The sequence below is a fragment of the Anopheles merus genome, chromosome 3R (assembly GCF_017562075.2).
Source record: "Anopheles merus strain MAF chromosome 3R, AmerM5.1, whole genome shotgun sequence".
Classification (NCBI taxonomy): Eukaryota; Metazoa; Arthropoda; class Insecta; order Diptera; family Culicidae; genus Anopheles; species Anopheles merus.
The window spans coordinates 25,447,474-25,470,280 of NC_054084.1; the positions used below are offsets into that span (position 1 = coordinate 25,447,474).

The 22,807-nt window shown below is 45.7% G+C and overlaps 3 protein-coding genes across 8 annotated transcripts; all 3 read right to left on the reverse strand.

Moving 5' to 3' along the window:
- Positions 1-4,016: 4,016 nt before the first annotated feature.
- LOC121595893 (aromatic-L-amino-acid decarboxylase-like) lies at positions 4,017-11,510 on the reverse strand. 6 transcript variants are annotated; one of them, XM_041920268.1, is made up of 7 exons: positions 11,303-11,510; positions 10,991-11,110; positions 8,717-8,763; positions 8,517-8,602; positions 5,752-5,986; positions 5,425-5,674; positions 4,017-5,339 (listed from the first exon to the last, which is right to left on the reverse strand). In XM_041920268.1, exons 3-7 carry the CDS (start codon positions 8,753-8,755, stop codon positions 4,468-4,470), a joined length of 1,482 nt encoding a protein of 493 aa, XP_041776202.1. In that variant the 5' UTR covers positions 8,756-8,763; positions 10,991-11,110; positions 11,303-11,510; the 3' UTR covers positions 4,017-4,467. The 6 variants fall into 6 exon arrangements, with proteins under 6 accessions (XP_041776202.1, XP_041776205.1, XP_041776203.1 ...); XM_041920271.1 differs by lacking the exon at positions 8,717-8,763; XM_041920269.1 differs by lacking the exons at positions 10,991-11,110; positions 11,303-11,510 and adding an exon at positions 9,357-9,395.
- A 1,633-nt stretch (positions 11,511-13,143) lies between these two features.
- Positions 13,144-15,329, reverse strand: LOC121597769. The gene is made up of 4 exons (XM_041923881.1): positions 14,856-15,329; positions 14,599-14,694; positions 14,057-14,250; positions 13,144-13,972 (listed from the first exon to the last, which is right to left on the reverse strand). Exons 1-4 carry the CDS (start codon positions 15,174-15,176, stop codon positions 13,873-13,875), a joined length of 711 nt encoding a protein of 236 aa, XP_041779815.1. The 5' UTR covers positions 15,177-15,329; the 3' UTR covers positions 13,144-13,872.
- Positions 15,330-16,788: 1,459 nt separating this feature from the next.
- LOC121597264 (pre-mRNA-splicing factor ATP-dependent RNA helicase DHX16) lies at positions 16,789-21,135 on the reverse strand. Its single transcript, XM_041922899.1, has 3 exons — positions 19,779-21,135; positions 19,575-19,689; positions 16,789-19,492 (listed from the first exon to the last, which is right to left on the reverse strand). Exons 1-3 carry the CDS (start codon positions 21,054-21,056, stop codon positions 18,210-18,212), a joined length of 2,676 nt encoding a protein of 891 aa, XP_041778833.1. The 5' UTR covers positions 21,057-21,135; the 3' UTR covers positions 16,789-18,209.
- Between the last annotated feature and the right edge of the window lie 1,672 nt (positions 21,136-22,807).

Below are 22,807 nucleotides of genomic sequence, written 5' to 3' on the forward strand. Positions count from 1 at the left end.
GATACATACTATCTTTGAGGCTTCTTTAAGGAACGATCTCGGGAGATTCCACAACTGCTCCAGTTCTTTAAACCTACGGTCCACATTCATCGATAAGGTCTATGCTGGGGCCAAACATCAGGCCAGTATCTAAAAATATCTTAAAATTCAAGTATTTCTTTATTTTTGGAAATGGTGTACTAAATGTGTGGTCTCATGTGTAGTGGCCGGTCTCATGGTACAGTCGTCAACTCGTACGACTTAACAACATGCCCGTCATGGGTTCAAGCCCCAAATAGACCGTGCCGCCATACGTAGGATTGACTATCCTGCTATGGGGGGAAATCAATAAGTCACTGAAAGCCAACCCCACAAGTATATTGGCAGGCCTTGACCGGCATCGGTTGTTGAGCCAAAGAAGAAGAAGAAGTACTAAATGTAGGTTACTTCAGACGCCCATGCTAAGTTCGAATGTAGTTACTGATTTTTTGCAGGAGCACAGATAAAGACTGTCCTTACCGATGTGTGAAAACAGTACTCCGATAACTAGTGTAAGGATCTGGCCTGGAGTCCTCAAAGTTAGAAGACAGATGAGGATATTGAGATGTCAGACATTAGGTGATCGTCGCTGCAATTATTTCAAATTATTGGACTTAGCTGATAATTTCCAGCATGTCCATGAACGTACATTTGGGGCGTTATACGAAAACCGAGGATTAGCTGTTACCACCTGAACGATAAGAGGATCAAGCAAGATTACTACGAAGCATCTGATTCTGCAAAGTTCTTTACATCTTGTCGAATAGTTAGTTTGGAGAAATCTAGGCCTACTAAGAGGATTGCATAGCGAAACGAACCAAGCAAGTAAGAAAACTGATCTTGTTAGCTCAGTAATTACGGTGACCTAAATCTATGATCAAAACTCTAAACAAAGTATGTAACAGATAAGTGACTACACATCCAACAGTGTGAGATGGTATTTTATTCTTCATTTATTTTTTATTATCAGAATATCTACGGTCAAAAATTAAGCCTAAAACCAAATCGACACGATCATGCATAAGAATTTATTCCAAGGCTGGTAATAAGGACGTTGATTAATTACGTTTGGCAAATATTCTCAAATGTCTAGAATTTCTTACGAAAAGGTACCGAAGGTATTCTCTATGATGTATCCTGAACGATGTTTTGACCACCCAACTGTCCCATGGTGAAACCAAACCGCCGGAAAAATGACCGATCGCCTCGATCGTGTCCAAGCGCAGACTTAACCACCGTCAACAGGTACCAATTATCTCGCCAAGAGGCTGCCGAAAACACCGCGGACCGCAAATAAAATCGAAAGTCTCGAGGCACCCTCATGTACATGGAACCGGGGCGGTAGGCCGTGGCTGCTTTTCAAGAGGGTAAGTGTTATACAAAAAAAGAGGAACAACATAAAACAAAACGTTAAGGGGAGGAGGAGAGAAGAGCAGTATTGGAGAGGGAACAAAACATGCTGCGTCATGTGTCGTGTGCATCGTTTAGCTGTACATTACCGATTGAAGCGGGTTGGGCCGTTCTTGCACGACAGTTTGGGGATTGAAATTAACTTCGAGAATGGTAAAAAAGGCTCATCAGCAGGTTGTGGCTTCAAGATTATGGCAAGCGAATCTGTCTGTGTTAACCTCTTTCCTTTTTCTCTCTACTTTCTGATCTCATCAGGACAGGAAGGGGCGTCAAAATTTACATACCGGGACTACGGGGTTTCATTGCATGGATGAAAGTGTGCGCGTGTGTGTGTAGTTCTCTTCCTTTTATTTTTAAACCCATTGAATATGCCTTTCCCATGCCATTTCTTATCTAACTCGGGCGAAATTTTAGGCCCATTTGTTGGGGATGAGCACCGCTCGGTTGGCTCTCTCCCCCCGGGAGGTCTGTCTCGCTGATCTGGAAGGGGAAATGATTTAATCACACATCGCTCATACCCATGATGCAATCCGGGCCAGACATTGTATCATGATTCTACTGAAACAGCTGACCGCGAACTGACTGCCCCCTGTTTTGCCTGTTGTTTTTGGGGTTGTGTGTAAAATGTAAATGCTAGACACACGGTAACCGTTAATCAAGCGAAAGCTAGGCATTTTGTTGTGTTGATTAAGACATTCTGCAACCAGTGTGGCCTGAAAATGGAAGTCAAAGTTGTTACTAAAGCGTAGCAAAACATGTTGCAGTAGACATAAACACACACACACACAAACAAGTTGTGCTAACAATATAAAAACGAAAGTAATGTTGTAAAAAGGAAAGCAAAGCATGCAAAAACTAAAGCTTCCCCCAAATGAAATGGAACATTTAAGTCAATTTGTACCAATTGTGGCTTTAACATAAAAGTGCATCGCGGTGCAATCTTAAATGGGACGAAAGTGCTAAAATCAAAACAAAATAAGAAAAAATAAATAAAATGGGCAAAAAACAAACAACCAAACAATTAAACGGTAAATCGTTTGGTCTGTTTTATCGTTCGCGCGCTTTTTGAATAATTGACGTAAGGTCCAATTCGGAAAATTGGTTACCCACTGGGCTGTTTTTGCAGCGTATTTTTGCTGCGTATGTGTGTTTCTTGTGCGAGAAGAAAAAGTCCAATTGCCGTGCGGTGCAGGCAAATCAATCGCCTCTAAAGCTCCCTTTTTTTTCTGTGGTGCTGGACACCCGGGAAAAGGAAAACTCCCTGGAGGGATTTTTGGTAGCGCGTCACTCGCCAACCAACGATTTGATGTAATTGCATCGTGCATTCGTGCAATTGCAATGGTCAGTGCGGACTGCAATCCGGTTAACGGGGAACGGCAAAAAACCGAAAAAAACAGATCCGTACAATTGATATGTTTTTCCCCGACTTTCGTTCGTTTCGTGTGCAATTGGAGTGAAGTGGTCATTGGTCATTCGTTGTTTGTTGTTTTTTTATCAATTAATTTGCGTACGTTTGGATTGTTTTGATTGCCCGTTAGCGTTTTCGGTGGGTAAAAAAACTTGCTACCCTGGAAAGGTTGGTGAATTAGTGAAAGAGTTCCTTTTGGGCTAGTCCCTTGGCACAGTCGTTGACTCGCACTCGACTCAACTTTAGCAAAACATGCCCGCCATGGGTTCAAGTCCGGTATGAACTCCTTATGTAGAAAACATACTGTCTTACTATGGATAACTAGTATCAGATAGCCAAATGCGTATGATTGAAATTTATGCCTAGTCGAAATAATGATAAAAAAGAGTCTTGATTCATTCTATATCCAGTTCTAATATTTATGTTTATATTTGTCATTTAAATAGGGGTTTACCGAAAAAAAAAATCTTCAAGCGCAAATCAAATTAGGCTTATGTCTTTGAAAAAAAAAAAACTACCAAATAACTAAGGAAAAGACGTTAGATGGAATTATCATAGCTAAGATCATTTTGTTTACTAAAATAATTGAGATTAATCACAGCAGCTCTGTCCCAAACAAAAAAAAAATGAGTGAAATTGTTGATAACATAAACTCTTACTCCCCATTGAAAATGCACATAGGATAGCCGTGGGTATGCAGGTCGTAAAAATGAAGGTGTAAATTTGGTCATTGCATCAACGGTTAATTTGAAAACCCCGAAAGCTCTCTACATGCATGAAAACAAGTTTAGCATTAAGTGAAAGCTTTCGAAAGCTTTCCAACAGTTTCAATTTCACCACAGCCTGTCAATTCACCACGAATCGGCGCATTTCACCACCTGCATCAAACGGCTGACGGCATAAAGATTTAAACAAACCGTTAGAGGACCGTTGCAACAAGTGAATTATTCGAGATAATTTTAAAATGTTTTGGATTTTTTTTAAATTTGCTAAATCGAATTAGAATCCCCAATAGATAATTGGCACGTTAAAAAATTCTGTAGCCGTTTAGGTTCGTTTAAATGTGATGAAACTTCACGTAGAGACAGCTAATTCGTATTGATTTACCTCTGTAGAAGCTAAAATTCACTACAAAAATATTTAAAACAACATTTCAAGAAGAAAAAACGAAAACTGCTTTGAAGTGGTATGCCTTAGATTTTATTATCAGCCCAACAGGTTCACTATATAAACATCGAACATCGATACAACAACGAGCCCAATAAGCATATACGAACATCTGGCTAAAACGGTTCATCGCGCATAACGCGTTATTGTGTTATCGTTACTCATTATTGCCTGGTTTGCCGGTATTGCAACATGATTGCCACGCGAATGTGTCCCTAAGTTGGGTACACGGGTACACCAGCTTCCCCGCCGTACCAATTCCCCCTGGTCCCTGTAATACTTGCTGAGCGCGCGCCGAACGGCTACGCGCGCACAGTGAACGTGTTTTTCGTTGACTTGCACATATGATAATAAATTAAACGTTCATTTGACGGTACACAACAAAAAAAAACACAAAACTTAACGATTTAGATTGTTTGCATGAGGATGAGGAGAGGGTGAGCGACAGTGCGATGATGCACAATCTACTTCTTCTGCTCGGCCAGCAGCTCGTCGGCGGCCGCGGCCACCTCCTTCCACGAGTAGTCAATATCGGCCGGCTCGGTGAAGCGCGAGCACACCGCCATGCGCAGGAAGTACACATCGTTCACCTTGGACGGGACGAGATGGATGTTGCCGCGCCCGTTGATGCGCTTCAGCAGCGCCTCGCTCAGCTCGTTCGTGCCCTTCAGCCGGAAGCAGGCCAGGCCCATCGCCACCTCGCCGAAGATCTCGAACCGGTCGTCCGCCCGGCACAGTGCCTCGAACTGCTTGGCGAACCCGCAGTGGCGCCGAATGTGGGCCTGCAGATTGTCCACCCCGTACAGGCGCAGCACGAACCACAGCTTCAGCGCACGGAACCGGCGACCGAGCGGGATCTGCCAGTGGCGGTAGTCCGGCGCCGAGCCCTGCATATCGTGCTTCAGGTAGAGCGGATCGACGTTGAACGCGTTCACGATCCAGTACGGTTCCTTCAGCCACATGGCGCTGCAGTCGAAGTTGACCAGCATCCACTTGTGCGGGTTGAAGTTGAACGAGTCGGCCGTCTCGATGCCCTTCATCAGGTACCGGTACTCGGGACAGATGAAGGCCGACCCGGCGTACGCCGCATCGACGTGCACCCACACGTTGTGCTGGTTGGCGACCGGCCCAATCTCGTCCAGCCGATCGAACGCGCACGTGTTGGTGGTGCCGAGCGTCGCCACCACGTAGAACGGAATTAGGCCCGCGTCCAGATCTTCCTTGATCGCTTGTTCGAGCGTTTCACCGCGCAGCTTCAGATTTTCGTCCGCCTTCAGGCCGCGCAGCTTCACACCGCCGAGCAGTCCGGCACGCTCCACCGAGGAGTGGGATTGATCTAGCGGTGAGAGAGAGAGAGGATGGAAAACGGATGGTCAAGAAGGTTCAGGAGTAAATCAGGAGCATGAGAAGGCAACACTCACTGGATGTGTATCCAACCAGCTTCGACACGATCGTATTATCGTCCCAGTCGGGATGCTCCTCCTTGACGCGCTTCATCGCCTTCGCCTTAGCGCCGAGCAACGCGACCAGCGTTGCCTCGCTGGCCGTGCCCTGAATTACACCGCCTCCCTGCCCACCCGAGCAGGCCAGGAACTCCTTCGGCAGATCCAGCATCTTGCCCAGCCAGTCAAGCATAACCACCTCCAGCTCGGTACAGGCAGGACTGGCAATCTGGAAGCAACAGAGGCCCGACAGGGAAAGCCGTTAGCAAGCTCATTTCTTCATAACTACTACTCAAGCTTACTTACCCAAGTAAAACCGATGCAAGCGATCGCACCGCTCAGCATGTCGGCCACGATCGCCGGGTAGGAGTTGGCCGTCGGGAAGTAGGCATGGAACTTGGGGCTGTGCCAGTGCGTCACACCGGGCATGATCACGCGCTCAACGTCGGCCATCACCTCTTCCCACTTTTCCGGCTGCTGCGGCGCTTCGTCCGGAATCAGTGGTCGCAGGTAGCCGGGCTGAACGGTCGGCAGAACACGCCTGTGGACAAAATGGGACAACGAAAATGCGTTCTTAAGTGTTGGCGAGGGTCATTTTGCAACCTTATGTGCATCTAAAATCAGCTCGAAGGTGCCCCAAATTCAGGTCATGTTCAAACTGTGCCCATCAACATCAACGGGGCAAAGGAATGTTGCAAAAGCTCGCACCTTCTGTACGATCGCGTGTGTAGGTGTATACCGGCAAAAAAAGAGAAAAAAAAATGAAACAACCCCCTCCCAATGGAAATGGAATGGCACACAAGCAATGAAACACCACGCTCTCGGCCACTGATTGATGACGGCTGTTGCTGCTGCTGCTGCTGCTGCTGATGGCAATGGCATGGTTGGACGAGCCTCGCAGCAAGAATCTCACCGCCACCACCACCACCATCACTATTGTCCGTGGGCTTTTGTTGCGCAATTCTACACCTTTTTAATGGCCCAGTCGCGGGCGATTGACGCGGTGTGAGAGGGGGAGAAAGAAGAGGTGATGAGGACATGTTTTATGTTACACGTATATTTTCGCGCAAGACCTTCATCTTGATTTTGAGCACACGACTTTCGTTAATCGTCCCTTCACCCCTCTCTATCTCTCTCTCTCTCTCTCTCTCTCTCTCTCTCTCTCTCTCTCTCTCTCCCTCTCGTTCACGTTTGGATTTTTTGGAAGCAGAGATTTTAAAGTTTCGTATTAGATCAGCACCGAAAGTGAACGGATTCCGGTAGCTGAACTTGACTGTGTTATTGCTCTCAAAATAGGGAAACTACTAGTCTACGGCACACTTTGTAGAAGTTTCAGTGTCCGAGGTTATGGTTATGAAAGGGGTGGGGGACTACTTGTTTCGAAGCAAAAAAAAAACCCGCATTCGCTTACGGTGGTTTGCATTAATCATTTAACACGTGTGCGTGATTGTTCAAGTTGTGAACAGGTTTTTTTATGTTTATTTGCCGTTGCTATAGCAACTGATCCACTGTTCAGACACCCAATGTTGTTGGATTGATGTCTGATTTCCGCTGTGTGTGTGTGCTGTGTACATACCGTGTCTGGTATGTTATGGTAATCCTTGATCAAGATCGTGACGATCGCGCTCACAGAAATGTATGAGGCATGTTCATTTCAGCATAAATTGTATCTACTGTACATGAACACTTGGGTGTGCTTTTACATTACATTTGCTGACGTTTGATTGATATTTAACCTCCTCCTAAGGAACGAGCAGGCAGCAGACAACAGGAAAAAACTAATTTTATACAACTCATCGTGTGTTCTGCGCAGAAATTCTAATGAGATTTTATACTTCTGCATATAAAAAAAAGTAACAGACACAGGTCTCGGACCTTCCTACACCGTTCTCGAACCCGTTTACGACATCGCGAGACTACTTCTAAGCCCTGGCAGATATACGGCATACCAACACAACCGGTCATTCGTGCTTTCGGTTGTCCTTGAGCAGTGATCCATCGTTAATCAATGTTACGCAAGCGCGGGAATGCTTAAAGCTGCCAACCCTCCCGCTTTCCTACTGTATGGCGCAGCCGGTTCTATAGACATGGATGACTAAAACCCGGGGCCATTTGGATTGTTTAACTTTCGCTACCAAATAACCGCGACAAATTAGAAACAAAACAAAAAAAGGTTACAATCTCTCTGGCTCTGGCTACCACTTCCCCAAAATTGCTTACCGAGACTGGTCGGATCGCTTGCTAACCTTGCTGTTGGCACAGGTGTCACCGACACCAAGCTGCATCGAAAGCACAAACCCGTGACCGTGAATCTACACGAAGCCGTGCGCCACACTAATCTGGCGGATGTGAGGACACACATATTGGTGGGTTTGTTACGCGCGCTGCAAGGTGAGCAATTATGACTGTTTATTGCCAGCAAATCAGCTCAAACCGAACGCAACCCTGCCCACCAAAGGGACAACTCCAGCGGTGTAACGATCGAACGGAACTGGCATTATTTAGCGCCGGTTCATTTCCCACCAAGAGACACACATATCCACCTACGAAAGCTGTGGAGCACTATTGGAAAGAAGCACAAACCTTGATCGGTGATTGTTTCAGTGAACTTGGGGCAGCGCCGTCACAGCCGATTGGACGACCCGCGCGCGCGGTTTCAATTCTCCTTTCGAACTTGAATTAAATTGCCAATATCATGTTTAAAACAAAGCATTGCTTTCCCATATCGACACGGATGCACGTGGCTTGACTGCTCTGTGGCAGAGGCAGCAAGAACACGATAGGTCAGGGAAATGCTAGCGCCAACCGCGGTTAACCGGTTTCGGGGGTTTTGAGGAATCCATTCCGGCCCGACGTGGTATTTCCCCTCCGACAGGGTCGGTGAATTTCCAGACACCACCAGAGTAACCCGGGCCCGAGCCGAGGGGAATTCACACACAAAGCACGCACACATGAACAATGATATGATCGTGACGCGATCAAGAGAGACACACTCACACACGCGCACACACCTAGTAGATGTCGTTAGAAATGTTGGTGACGATCAGTTACCACACCACCATCACACCTACCTGTCGCGGATGTTCTCGAGATAGTTGGAGATGTAATCGACCATCTCCTTCGCAAAGTCCTTGAACTCTGGCGCCTGCATTTCGGTCTGGAAAGGGCGATAAAAGCAGAAAAGGCGATGAGTACGATCAAGTGTGAGTAAGTAAATAAGTAGTTTGTTTTTTGTTAACTTGTATTAGCAAGCGTGTTAGTGATTACTTACGACTGGTGGGATGTTAAATGGGTTAATACTGTTGGCCATTTTATCCACTGTTAGTTTAGAGGGGGAAATGAAGCATGTTAAAGTTTTGTTAGTTTTGTTTGTTAGTGTATAATACAGAAAGTGTAGGGAGTAGAATAACAGTAATACGATAGAATGTAATTACTCTCGTTTCACACGGCACCGGCATCTTGATAAAATTAGTTAACAAATGGTAAAAGTAAAATATATTCAGAAGCTTCCAAACGAGGCTATAGCTCTTGACAATCGCTTCAAACACACAAAAAGGCGCGGACACTTTTCTCTTCTACGATGGACGCGGCACAACTGTTTGGGATGCTGTACCGCACTCTCTATCATGGGGACACTCAGCAACAGTGATTGTAGTAGAGAGAGCCTCAATATTAGCCTATAAACGATACACGCGAACTCAAAAGCGTTCTCACACACATACGCCTGTTTTCGGTTCTCAGCACTTTACAAAGGACACCGAATTCACCGATCGGTCGTGATTTAATTGAGTTTGCAGTTTCCGTTATTACAGCATCCTTCCTTTTCCCACGACTTCTCTCTGTGTGTGCCAAAGTGCAAATGGGATATTATAGGAAACTAATTGAGTTAAATCACTCGCTTGCTGTGTTACCTTTTCTGTCGGCTGCTGCTGCTGTAACGGTTGAATCTAAGTCAGAGTCTAAAATTGGCAATCAATAAATGGGGCCCGCCAACCACTGACGGATTGGATGGTATAGAGCAATATTGATTGCTTATCAGCACACGCCATGAGCTTGCAGGAAGATTGCATTGAAAACTCTATCTATGTATCAAGCTACAGGGAAGTGCGTTTGTGTTTTGCGCCAGAGATAATGCTCCGCAATGTAGTTGCTGTTTAGAGGGTGTATTAGATGAGATTGCATGATGCCGTGGTATTACTTATTTTGGACATCCCCCCCCCCTTAATGATTCCAATGATAAATCAATCAAAATCTATTTTATGTTACGGTGGAGGTGGCTTTAAAATGAAAGTAAACTTTGAATTTCTGATTTTTTGAACTTGAACTTGGAATTTTGAACTGACACTTAGCTACATACATCAATTGATAGGCAACTACATTTTCCCAGAAAGATAGCATTTTGCATATAATTATCTCAGCTAATTGTTTAAATTCCATGAAAGATAAACCCAAAAAACTGTGTAAATATAATTGTACAAAATGTACAAAAAAAATTAATTAAACAAACTGAAAATTAATTTCACCCATTTTAGTGTGTAATTTCCTATAAACTTATACATGAAATACAATATTTTGAATTGTTTTTAGTAAAAAAAAAAACAAACAAAAATTCACTTTCTGTGGTACCTCTAATCACAACTTTACACAATGTGCACCGTTCGCTTTGGTTAGGGAGTGATTTCGTACCATTCACTTGCATTCTACCGCTCCATTGGGGGCATTACAGACGATGAGGCAAAAAACGCAACATTAATACCCCCCCAAAAAAATCCTTGCAGCGGGAGACACCCCACCGAGCACACTATTAGTTGCTTTTCGTTGTTTCATGTTTCTTCCGAGCACAGAACGGAGTCTGAGGAAAAGAATCGCATTCTTCTGTGCAATGGCATACACACAGGCACAGACACATCGAAACACACTACCAGACACAAAATGTCCATGATTATGTAGCTCACTAGTCCACCAGCCGCAGCACCACTTTCAGTTCCGGTGGACCTTCGCCAAGTCCTCGGGATCTGCACATACACGGCACGGCACGGCTCGACGCTCTGCTGTGGAGGTCAACCTTGGAGGTGAATTATACGATCACAAAACAAAATTGGCAAAACCAATAAGGGGGGGGGAGGGAACTGTTGCAGCAGTCTTGGTCAAGAACGAGATCAAAATCAAACGCAAAAGTTGTGTCACTTTTACATTCCCAACCACATTCTAAGGTCGTGCGGGTTTAAACTCGTGTGAAAGCGAGTGCATTGCAATCGTGATCCAACGCGCGCTGTGGCCTCCAAGCGCGAGGAAGGCTTCCACTGTCACGCGAACCAAGAAAAGAACGGCCGGGAATCGGAGAACCAGTTTATGCACTACAGTTCCTGCCGAAGATTTGTGTACACCTGCTCCCCACACACAGAGGAGCTCAAGTTCCTGGTGACTGGTTGACCTCGGTTGGATCTGATTTTCTGATTTGTGCTACCAACACCTGTTGCTGTACTACTCAACCCACCACCTTCCACCTCAAAAGCTCTAAGTAGTAGTTCCCGGAGATACTTACAGCTTCTATGTGTGTAACACTTCCGTACCACTAAGATAAGATCTCGCTCGAATAGGAACTTGGGTAGCCCGCTGGGTAGAGTAAATCACAGCGACACTTGTTTTTTTTTTCTGTTTTGAGCTGGAAGTGAAACGGACGAACGAACGAATGATTTATTGGAGCGTGAAAAAGGAATCACTTTTCTCCTTCCCAGCGCCGGGTCGGGTCGTGCGCTAATGGAAGAATAATGGTGCTTTTCTGCTTGCTTGGGGGGAACTCTGTCCCCGACACGTTCAAAGCACACTCACACCCACACATACACACACAACGTACCGGAACCGGATAAGTATGGCTTTGTCAGCAACCGTCGGAAAATGCGGGAAAACACTTCAACTTGAACCCGCGCGGCACAATCACACAGAGCACCACACACACACACACTTGAGCGAAAAGGCTTTGGTCGGTGGTCAAAGGAATCGTGTGGTGGACGACTACACGTACGTACCGTGTCGACCGAATGTGGCTGATGAATGAAGCTGAACAGTGACCGTGACGAGCTTTTAAAGCACCCTCCCACTACCGGCAATGCAAGCCGATCTACGCCGAAGCCACCGGAGCCGCGGAGAGCGTTACTTTGGCTGGCCGCGCGTGCTCTTCTCACGCAAACCGACGACCGACCGATATGTTCGTGCGCGCCAAACGCGAGAGCGCACGAGGGACAGGGAGACACAGCCAGTTCGGGACCGGCATTAATGGCAATAGAACCTGTTGCACTGCCAGCGCGGGGGGTGGGGAGGGCGAGGGAAAATGTGCATGCTAATTCCGTTGCATCGCGTTAATGGGTGTAGCGCAGACGGAGCCATGGCATGGGAAATGCATTTGTTGGAATGGGTCAATAGTTAATGGAAAATAGAATTATTGTTTTTAACGCATTCTCTATATTTTCGATTCGATTAGTGGGCAGGGATGAGCAACTTGCTGAGGCAAGCAAGACTTTCGGGTGGCACCATTAGAACATATTTTTCTTAATATTTGCTCACCTTGGAAGGTAGATGACAGAATAAACTAACCTATTTGCATTAGGGCATGGATTTTCTAAGAATGCCTACCTTGTAGGAACACTGATTGTGTTTGATAAGAGAGCTAAATCTGGATAACCTGTTCGTCTTCTTTATCAAGGCCTAGCGCCTGTACCACTACCAATGGGCTAGACGACTATCAGTAACTTATTGAGTATCCGCCAGGTCTCACGGTCTATACAGGGGCTTGAACTCATGAGCGATATCTTGTTAAAGTATGTGCTATCTTGTTAAAAACTGTGGAGCGGTCTCAATAACAAATGTTCTGTTTACAAATAGGCCAGTCCAGTCAAGAAACCAACACGTCGGTCATTAGGTATCCCCAGACAAGTCTGCTCCTACATCCTTGAAATGCACTAATCCTCAGATTGCCAGCTCATAAGTGATTTGGGCGATTCTAATCCAACCAACGTGGTTCAAAAACAATGAAGTAAAAATGGAATGGTTTATCTATTTACAGAGTGCCGAAAAGGGCTCAAATACAAAGTTAGCGCGTGCTCCCCACTGACTCGCAGCAACGCTAGACAGACGGGTAATGGTGGTTCTAGATCGAGGGCACGAGAGCTTCCAACAGCAGCCAGAGGGTGCCATGAGCAGAACCGAAACGATGACTTCGTCCTTCATTCGTTCATTCAGTTTCAACAAGTTCAGCACGTATGCTTAAGCTTTTCGAAGTGTACGGGGTGGGTGGAGATGGGTCGTGAAACACAATGGCCGACTGACGGCAGGTACCGAAACACTTTCCACTCGTCGTGATGCGGGTTAACATGCCGGGGGCGCCCCATACATATGAATGAGGTGGAAATGAGGTAGGATTTCGACCCCGACGTCGTCGCAGTCGGAAAATCGGAGTCAAGTGTGCTCGTAACGGCACAGCATAAGCATACATGCACTGCTGGCCGGTAAGCGGCGTGGAAAGGTTTTATCGTCACGTGATTTAAGAGATTGGATGGAGAATGGGTACGCCTGGTTGCAGTGGTAGACGGGGTTTGGCGATTTAGCACGGTAGAGATTCAGTGTGGGTAGAATATGATTACGATGGACCATTAAACACCATTACTTTTGGGATAAGTTCGATTATAATACATATAAGGCTGAAACAAACTGAAGCGGTTTATTTATTTGGAAACAAAAGCATCATTCAATCCCTTATCTGGCCACTCTCGACATTGATCTCGTACGAATGGTGCGTCTTGGACGTAATCGCGACACAGATCTAGTCCTTCGATTTCTACTTCTTTTCGGCGGAACGGTTCCTTCTTCATTTTGAGCTAGCATAAGCTCCTGTGCCATCCCTAGCGCTAACGAGTTGTCGAAGTGTCCCGTGAGATCCTGTTTGGGGTCAAAAATTGTCGACTGGAAGGTATTCCACTTCCGACCCGTCCAGCGCACCGTTTGCGACCAATAACCCGTCCCGGTGGTGCTAAAGAACGCGGTCGCGAAAGCTAGGACGGTGAGCAGCACCTCCATCAGGATGTCTCCACCCGCATCCTGATAGATGTTGGCAGTTTGCAGGGCCGATATAGCTTTCGAGATGTGATGCTCCAGAGCGCACCAGACCAGGACTTGAGCGCCTTCAATAATGGCCAAGTTTAGCAAGGTTTCGACTACAACCTGGACGTACGTCGGAAGCTGACGCCGATATTTGGCCGAAAAGATCGTCAACTTCGAAAGCCATATGATGCTCGAAGATACGATTAAAAGTCTCCGAACTCGGCAGTAGGTCGACTTGCACGTCCACGGCGGCTTACACCATACGAACACTGGAATTTTGTACCCCAAATGAACCGCCAGCGCAAGAATGAGCGACTTCAGGGAAGTCATTTAGGATGCCGAACTTGGTTCGTGAATTACTTTTTCAGAAACATTTGCTTCCTCCGTGCCTTCCGGTTCGGCAACGACGGATGGAGCTGGAGGATAACTTCTGTAAAAGGTGAAATATTGTATGGTAGACTTATGACATTGAATGGAAACTTATGTTTGTTAAAATACATTTGGTCTCACCTACCTGTCGCGGAGTGCGATCTGCTTCGGATATTCTTCTAGCCGTGCCACAACCGAGTGAAGAATTTTCAGAGCGGTCACAAGACGTAGAAACTGGAATCCTCTTCTAGAGCTCGAATTAGCCAACGCCTTCAAATAGTACGGACGGAAGGCTGTAAAATCTTTAACAAAAAATAAAACTGTCTTCACCACCAGTGTCTGAAAAAACAGGAAAATTATGGAAAAGGTAAGTATAAATGGGTAGAACAAATTTCGGAAACTTACAAAAAAAATATATTCATGTCACCGTTGCACGTCTACCGGCTTCGTGTAAAAGCGTAAATGAAGTTAATGAAAATATTGACTAGCCTACTACGAGCATTGGCGTCAGAAAGGGAAGTAAAGCGAGACTGGTGTCAATGATGGTGCAAAGTGGATCTTAATTACTCTAATTCGCCAAGAAATGGGCTACATTTCTTACGCTCTAATGCGGCCTCGTTAAGATGCATTTGGCACCGGAACTTTGTAAATATGTAAGTAAATTAATTCTTGAAAAGTGAAACTTACCAAAAGTTTATGCTTGCAGATCCACCACAACAGGTACTGTACCGGGATCCACACTAAGCGCAGTGCAAAGTCACAAAACACTATATTACCAAGAACCTGCAAAAGACAAGTCCCCCGATAGGGTGAGGAGAAATGATGTTCAAGATGGAAAGATTATTGAGCATTACGATTCTATCGCCAGATTGCTCCACAACTCACTGGGGACCGCATCACTTAAAGCGGATACAGCCACCTCCCAACGGCAAATGCATCCTTACCATTATCAGACAAATCATCATGGTTTCAACCTTTAATGTTGGCTTTCTCGTCCGTTCCGCATCTTCTTCCTCGTCCCGCTGCTGTTCGTCCGTGTAGAAAGGTATGGCCTTTGCGAGGACGCGGCTTATCGCTAGGCTGGCGCTGATGACGAATATGGCGGAAGCAATATCGGGCTCCATGGCAACGGAACTTGCCTTCCCGTGCACGTAGTCTAGCGGGCTCGTTGCCTGCAGATGGATGATTAACGGGAGCGCCAGGCAAACAAACCGGAAAGTCCACGAGCAGCGTATGTACGCCTCGTGGTTTGATACCGCTTCCATTCGGATTTCTGTTTCCAGATAGTTCCAATGAATTCGTACAACTACGCAAGAGTGTCAACGAGTTAAACTCCACTTGAATGCTTTAATCCTACCCGCGCGGTGGCTACTTTGTGCCATGCTAAAGATCTCTTCATAGTTTTCAATGCAAATCTGACTAAGAAGTCGGCCTGCTACGATGGAACGAGAGGTGCGGTGCGGTGGTGTCTTGTCAATCAGCAAGAGCTCAAAACGGAGCGCAAGGTTATGCACCTGCCCTCTAGGTTAAGAGTTCATGTTCGAGGATACGAAAGTCAAACGCCTTCCATTCCTTCCTTTCGGTGCAAAGTTCAGGTGTTCGTGATCTGCGCCAAAACGTGATGTATCGATCCAAGAAATGTTCACGTGCTGCATTAAAGCGTCGTCGGAAGGAAACGTGCCGCTAAAGTCGTGAGTAGAAAAGAATGGCGCTATCAAAATGCTTAATTTAGCCAATTGTCAATGCCATCATTCCGTCCCGCATATACTGCCTGCGCATGCTGCCGAACGAATCAGAAGAAACGGAAATGAGGGTTGCAAAAGTCTGTGTAAAAGACAGCCACCCCACGTACGGTGGGTCTGGGCGGCAAAAGCAAGAGTAGAACCAGGTTCGGAAAAAGGGAAAATGAGTAAGTGGCATGGTATTGTATGAATGTCCACAAAAGCAACGAGTAGAGAAACACACTAAGAACTCTTAGTGGCAAGCACCCGTGATTCCTCCAAGAAATTGTCAGAGTACTACGATTTCAAATGCAACCAAAGCACCGAGATACAAGGGCAAAAACGGTCGAATCCAAAGGGCTGTCCCGTTTCGCCGGAAGCTCGTTTCCACTCTAGGGAGAGAAAATTGTGTTTACTCATCTTCTTTTCTTTTGTAGAGCGACAGCAAGCCGACGGTAGCGAAGCGTGGGCCCAGAAGACTCCATCCGTATCCTTGCGCACTTCCCACTTGTTGAATGTGTGTGCTAGGAATGGTAAGATTTGAGTGCGGTTGGGGTGTGGGGTTTTACTGATGCGTTCTCGGTGTACGCTTTTAACATTGAATGGGATTTTTATCGCAACGGGTAGGTCGGTCGTTGAAACAGGACCGTTGTGTGGCCGATGGGCGAAGACGTAACAGTGATAAAGATTGATGAATACGAGTTGAATCATCACCACCGCCATCGTTATCCTCTCGAAACGGGGTGAGTAGTTTGGACGTTGAGTGGATTAGACCAGCATGTTAGTTGGCCCACTGTGTGGGGCGAGGAAATACAGTTGAGTGACGAGGATTTTTGGGGGGCGGAGGATGACTACACTGATTGCTCGCTATTCTACTGCCGACCATTGTATGTGGGTACTGTTTGGAGTTTGGAACGAGCCCAGAAAACTTGCACGTGCAGAACGGGTTATTTATGTTTTTACCAGTAGCATTTGTTACCCTATATACTTTGCTGCATTGATTGTTACTTTAAATTAAGGGAATTTTAATTAGTTATTCATGTATTTATTTATTTATTTATTTAATTATTTATTATGACGTTATTCATATTTAATTCATTTTCATTATTGCATACTAATGATACTTTTCATGATTTTTCATACTAAATTTATCTCATTTAAGTAAGTAAAAGCAAGTTGTAGAGTGCTAGGTCCAAGCAAAAGTGATAACAAAAAATAAATCTTTGGCACTCTCGGGATACTTTCTTCCATTGCTGAAGCAGGAGACAGGGAGAATAGTTGAATGCGTATCGTTTGTGCAGCAGGATAATGATGCTGCAGACAAGGATACAGATTTATGCTTCTTGCGTTGGATGTGTCCCAGGTTATTCCAGACGCGACTACCTTGCATTCATGAAACTAAAGAGACATCAATACTGAGCTCTCCCAGATTACTTTCGAGGCCCAGATCGTCATCCAGAAAGAGGCAGAGTCGGATAAACATGAGTAGAGGTTCGGAACGCTTCCAGCAGAAAGGTTGAATGAGATTTAATTCACAACTGAGGAGATATCAATATGAAAATTAGCTTTAGAACGGGAAGATGATCTCTGGGACTCTTTCCCGGAATCGTGTTCGTAAGCACATAATTACTTCTGAATTAAGATATTCTTTATTTCCTTTAATATTCACTATATCACAGACGAAAGTACAACAATAGCTTAAAGTGCTACTGTTACTTCTCAAATGAATAATATTAGATGGGATGATAGTGGGATAGTTACATGGTAATATGTGATGATAAATGGGATAATGATTGTCGAGCGGTGATTTTTTCTTCTTTCCCATATTATGCTTATTTGACAAAACAACTGTTTTCGATCTAAATCTGCCTAAGTCGCTAATGAGCTTGGTTTTATCTGTTGCTGTTACTTGTTGCTGTATTCACATAACAGGATAGATGTCATATACTATAAATGTCCAACCAATAGCGCGATTTTTCCTTTTTTTGTGCCCGGACACATCAATTCAATTTAATGTACTTTACATTGTACATTACAGTGTAAATGGCTACTAACGAGCGCAAGCCATCCTATTTTTTGTTAGATCCAGTTGTTGACCCACTGTAACCATGTGTTGACATGGCTCATTGTATATTCTTATTGGATTTCTCTAAAAAGTGTGCTAAGAATCCAATTCCCTTAAGTTCATGTGCTTCAAATTTTAAAATGCAATTATACCATTGATTCCAAAGCAAAAAGAATGTGTTGTATCCTCATACCAAAAGTAGAGCATACCATCAATGAAAAAAGCAATCAATGAGGTGTAAATTTGTTCATTGCACAACGGGTGTACATTCCATACTCGTGAGAAAATAGATGCAAATAGTTTGGACCCCTGTGGATGCAAGCTTCGGAGCCGTTAGTTCAGAGCCAGCACCAGAGCCGGTCGTGTATTCTGAAGCACACATCATTAGAGTGGATCCTGGTCAAAACTAAGCTGAGCTGATGCTTTGATTTATCACATTTCCTGCGTTTGCATACATAAATTTAACAAATTCATAACGCGGCATTGTTCAATCCAGCAACATCACTACATGCTCACGAATTCGCAGTCATCTCCGCCCGACCAACAGTTTTGGGCATTTTCTTGTTAGTCGGATCTTCTAATTCCTTCGGCTTGTAGTAATGCGGTGCCACCTCTAACAACCATTTGCTCTCTATTTCTATAACGGAACGCATAAACTCTTTTGTTGTAAACACCAGCTCATGGTACAGCAGCCAGCGTGGCAAATCTTCAAAAAGAGCCGAATTTGGATGAATCATAACGTCTTGGTTATGTTTGACTGTTTTATAATTTCCCGACTTGGAAAGCCGCGCCACGTGATAAAAGTAGCCAGCAGTAATCGCCTTCCGTACGTTCGTCGTGTCAGACTCTCCGGACACCATCTCAATTTCTACCCGCTGCATAAGCCCCACGAGCTGTTCGCGCACATCACGCGCACGCTTCATTGAACGATACTGGATGAAATTTTCATAACACCATTGCGTGCTGTAGTCGGACTCGACCCATTGATTGTACACCTGCATAAGGCTCAGATGGTCCCCGTGTCTGTGATTAAAGTTCTTGCGTGCCGTATCAGCGTGAATGATTTTGTCTTTCGGGCGGTAAAATATGGCACCATTGACCGACAGCATGGCTGCGATCGAGACGATCTCTTCCGAGCATTTATACTTCTCACTTGCCAGCAACATTTTAGCCATCATTGGGTCGACGGGGAATTCGGCCATACGACGGCCCAACTTCGTCAGCTCGCCATGGTGGTTCAGTGCACCGAGCGCGTACAGCTGTTCCAACGCAAGGATTAACGTTTGATGCGGTGGAGGATCGAGAAAATCAAAGTGTAACAAATCATGTATTCCAAGCGTCTTAAGCATCAGCACTGCGTTACCCAAATTGATACGCTGAATTTCCGGCACGGTATTATCTTCAAGCTCATTATTGTAAGCCCAGGCCGTGTACAGCCGGAAACATTTGCCAGGAGCCACTCGCCCGGCGCGACCTGCCCGCTGATTGGCAGACGCTTTCGAAATTGGAACGACAAGCAGTGTTTCCATGCCGGTTCGCGAATTAAAATTGTTCTGCTTTGCAAACCCTGGATCGATAACATAGATGATATTGTCGATTGTTAGGGACGTTTCAGCAATGTTAGTAGCGAGAATCACTTTGCGTGCGTTCGGTGGCGTCGGTTCAAATATCTTCGCCTGCATATCGGAGGGTAAATTAGCGTAAATTGGTAATATAAGCAGCTCTTTCAGTTTCGATCCCAGACGTTTCACACGATCTTGCAGCATTTCTTGGCAGGCTTCAATTTCTTCCTGTCCTGCAAACAAACAAAAAATGATAAAAATAATGTTCTATCGCTATAAAGTAATAATGTTCGTTGCGATCGAGTATGAACTTACCGGTTAGAAAGACTAAGATGTCACCCAACGGTTGGGTGGCGTGTATCTGTAACACGGAAACCACGCAAGCATCGATGTAATCCGCTTCGGGTGCTTTCGTGTAGAATATGTCCACCTGTGAATGAAATGCAATTATGTTAGTAACTACCAAGGAAGAAAGATGCTAATCATCGAAAAGAATGTTTCTTCAAAAATACCACCTACCGGATAACGTCGTCCAGGGATTCGAAAAATGGGAGCTTTATCGAAAAAGTCCGAAAACTTTTCCGCATCGAGCGTGGCACTAGAAATGAGCAGCTTTAAATCCTTCCTAAATCTGGCAATATCCTTCACCAAACCGAACAGAATATCCGTATGCAGCGTGCGCTCGTGCGCCTCATCGATTATCATCACCGCATAAGAGGCCAGATCGGGCTCGGACAGAAACTCACGATGTAGCGTACCGTCCGTCATGTACTTAATAACGGTCCGTTCCGACGTACAGTCCTCGAAACGGATGCTGTACCCGACCTCGTTACCGAGCTTCACGGCCATCTCCTCGGCAACGCGTGCCGCCACGGACATGGCAGCAACACGCCGCGGTTGCGTACAGCCAATCTTCTTTCCTTCGTTCGTAAATCCGGCCTCGTACAGGTACTGGGGGATCTGGGTCGTCTTTCCCGAGCCCGTTTCACCTTCAATAATGAGAATGTTGTGTGCTTGAATGGCGGCAATCAGATCCTCCTTGAACGGGTAAATAGGTAGCGACTTTTGCGTTTCCTCTATGGTCATCTTTTTCCGCTGTGCCTCGGTCAGCTCCGGCTTGTCGTCCTTCTTCTTCGTACCGGCCATCTGCAGTGCCTCCACAAAGTCGATCTGCTCGTCGAGCAGCAGCTCGTACTCCTGCTGCTGGGCGGCCCTTTCCTTCGCATCCTTCGAGCCGAACCCGTACACGGCCGACGCGAGCTGTTCCGCTTCCCACTTTTTCTGCTCCGAGTGGGGCATACGTTCCCGCTCGTCCACCTCGACGTACTCCTCCATCTCGCCCTTCTTAACATCCTTCGGCATGCGGTAGCGCTGCACGCGCTCCAACTCTCGGGCCTTCTCATGGTCTTTGGCGATTTGCAGCAGATGCTTCTTGTGTTCCCGGTCGCGCCGTTCGCGCTCCGTAATTTCGGCCTCCGGAAATAGGTACTCATCGTCCCGGATGTCCGCCTCGAGCTCGGCTACCTTGTCCTCTTTGCGCTTTTCGAGGTACTGCCGGCGGGACTGTTTGCGTAGCTCCGGCAGCAGCTTTTCCCGGTCGGCCGTTTCGAGCCGGAGGCGTTTGGCGGCATCGGCACCGCGCTTTTCAGACGATGCCGCTACATTGCGCGTATTGCGTTCGTCGCGTTGCTTCAGTCGCTTGGAAAACTCGTCACGCTCCTTCAGGTCACGGTGGCGCTCTTCATCGCTGCTATCTTCGGAAGAGTAAGATTTACGTCGATCTGTGTTTTTGGACATATTTAATAAACAACGAATGCAGTACGAATGCGAGAAAAATTATCAACAAACCGAGAATGGTCAGGTTTTCTCATGCAGAGACGAGCAGACTGCAATCTACTCAGTGTGGCCAGATTATTTTGGCGGTTTTCGGTAGGCGCATCAAAATTTTATCGGTAGTTTTCGGTAGGTTAAAACTCGAAACTTAACTGAGTTAAAAAAAAGTAAAAGCGAAAGAAGTGTTAAGTTGGATAGGGGGGGGGGGGGTTGGGTACTAATGCGCAAAATCAAAGTTCCATCTCACGAGATTATGCAACCTTTATCTGGAATATGGATTAGATTTGGTTCAGCGGTTACACAAATGAAGGTCTTTCTGAAGTGTCGATGTGAAAATTGTACTGGGAATTCTAAGCCAAAGAAGGACTAAGATGCACATTTTTTTCTCAGTGGTGGCAAGTTCTTTTTCTCGGGGCTCCACGTGACCGCTGAGGACCGCAGCAGTGCTCCATTGGATACGATTTAATCGTACGTCATTAGATTTTCGCTGGATTATTTAGATTGATTTAATTGTTTGGCTGAGTTTCATAGTTCAATGATTAAAAAATTGAGATTTTTCCTTCAAATCCTAGATATAGGAATACATCAGTATTTCTGGTCACTTTGCTCACAGGGCAAGGCGAGCTTTTTGGCGGCCACCGTCGCAAAACCGTCGCAAAACGTCAAAACCGACGTCGCATGTACTGCAAAGCGACGTCGCCAGCGAGCGAAACTCGCAACGATTTCGAGGCGCTGGCGACGGTCGTTTTTGACGTTTTGCGACGGTTATTGACCTTTCGAGCGAGCTTTTGCCCTGCGAGCCAGTGTGGCCAGATTATATTGGCAGATTTCGGCAGGAGCACTGTTGAGAACGCAACCATTTAAATTTTATCAATTATTTAAATGATTATCCCGCTAGCAAAGAGAGTGAAAAAGTGTACGACTTTCAGGCGAGGGGCATGAAGAAGCAGGGGGAGACGGTTAGAAATACGCGGAATTACGCAGAGGAGCGAGCGTGTTTTGGTTTCTACACAGTTTTTGCACTCACACAGTTACACATTTGTGAATGTGTGCGTTCACTTTCAGCCTGCGCGCTCAGTTTGGTTTTCTCGCAGCGGCATGCGGCTATCGGTGTCTCGCTCGCACTAGTGCAGCGAGTGTTCCTCTGTGCGCTCCCTTTCTTGCCACCACACGAATTCGTCAGTTCAGCTCAAGCGTTCGCCGTGAAAGGCCGCGCGCGTGTTAGCCTAAGTCCCGGACGATCGAAGTTTCGCTAAGTGTTGAAGTGTTGTGCACATTGAAATGAAGCTGCGCTTTTCTTTCACCATTTATCTTAAATGTGTGATTTGCGCTGCTTTATTTCAATATTTGTTTACTGCATTGAACAGCAACAACGGTATTCATGCAGTTAGACGGTTTTTTAAATAAGATGATTTTTTTAATATAAATAATGTGTGTGATTTTGTGGCAAGATTGTGTGAAGCTATGTGCGAAAATGCCCCTTTATTTGCAATAAAAGTGATAAAATATAAACCAACTTTAATGTGTTCAAGTTTTTGTTTTGATTCGGGTGCACCAAGTCCGAATGAAGGGAAGCGCACAGCGTGCTACGAAAGAAACAAGTGCCCAAGTGCCACAAATCCACTAAACGACCACTAAACGGCTTCAAAACGACTCAAGTTCTCTACCTAAACGGAATATAGAAAGACTTCGTTTAGCAGACGGCAAACGACTCA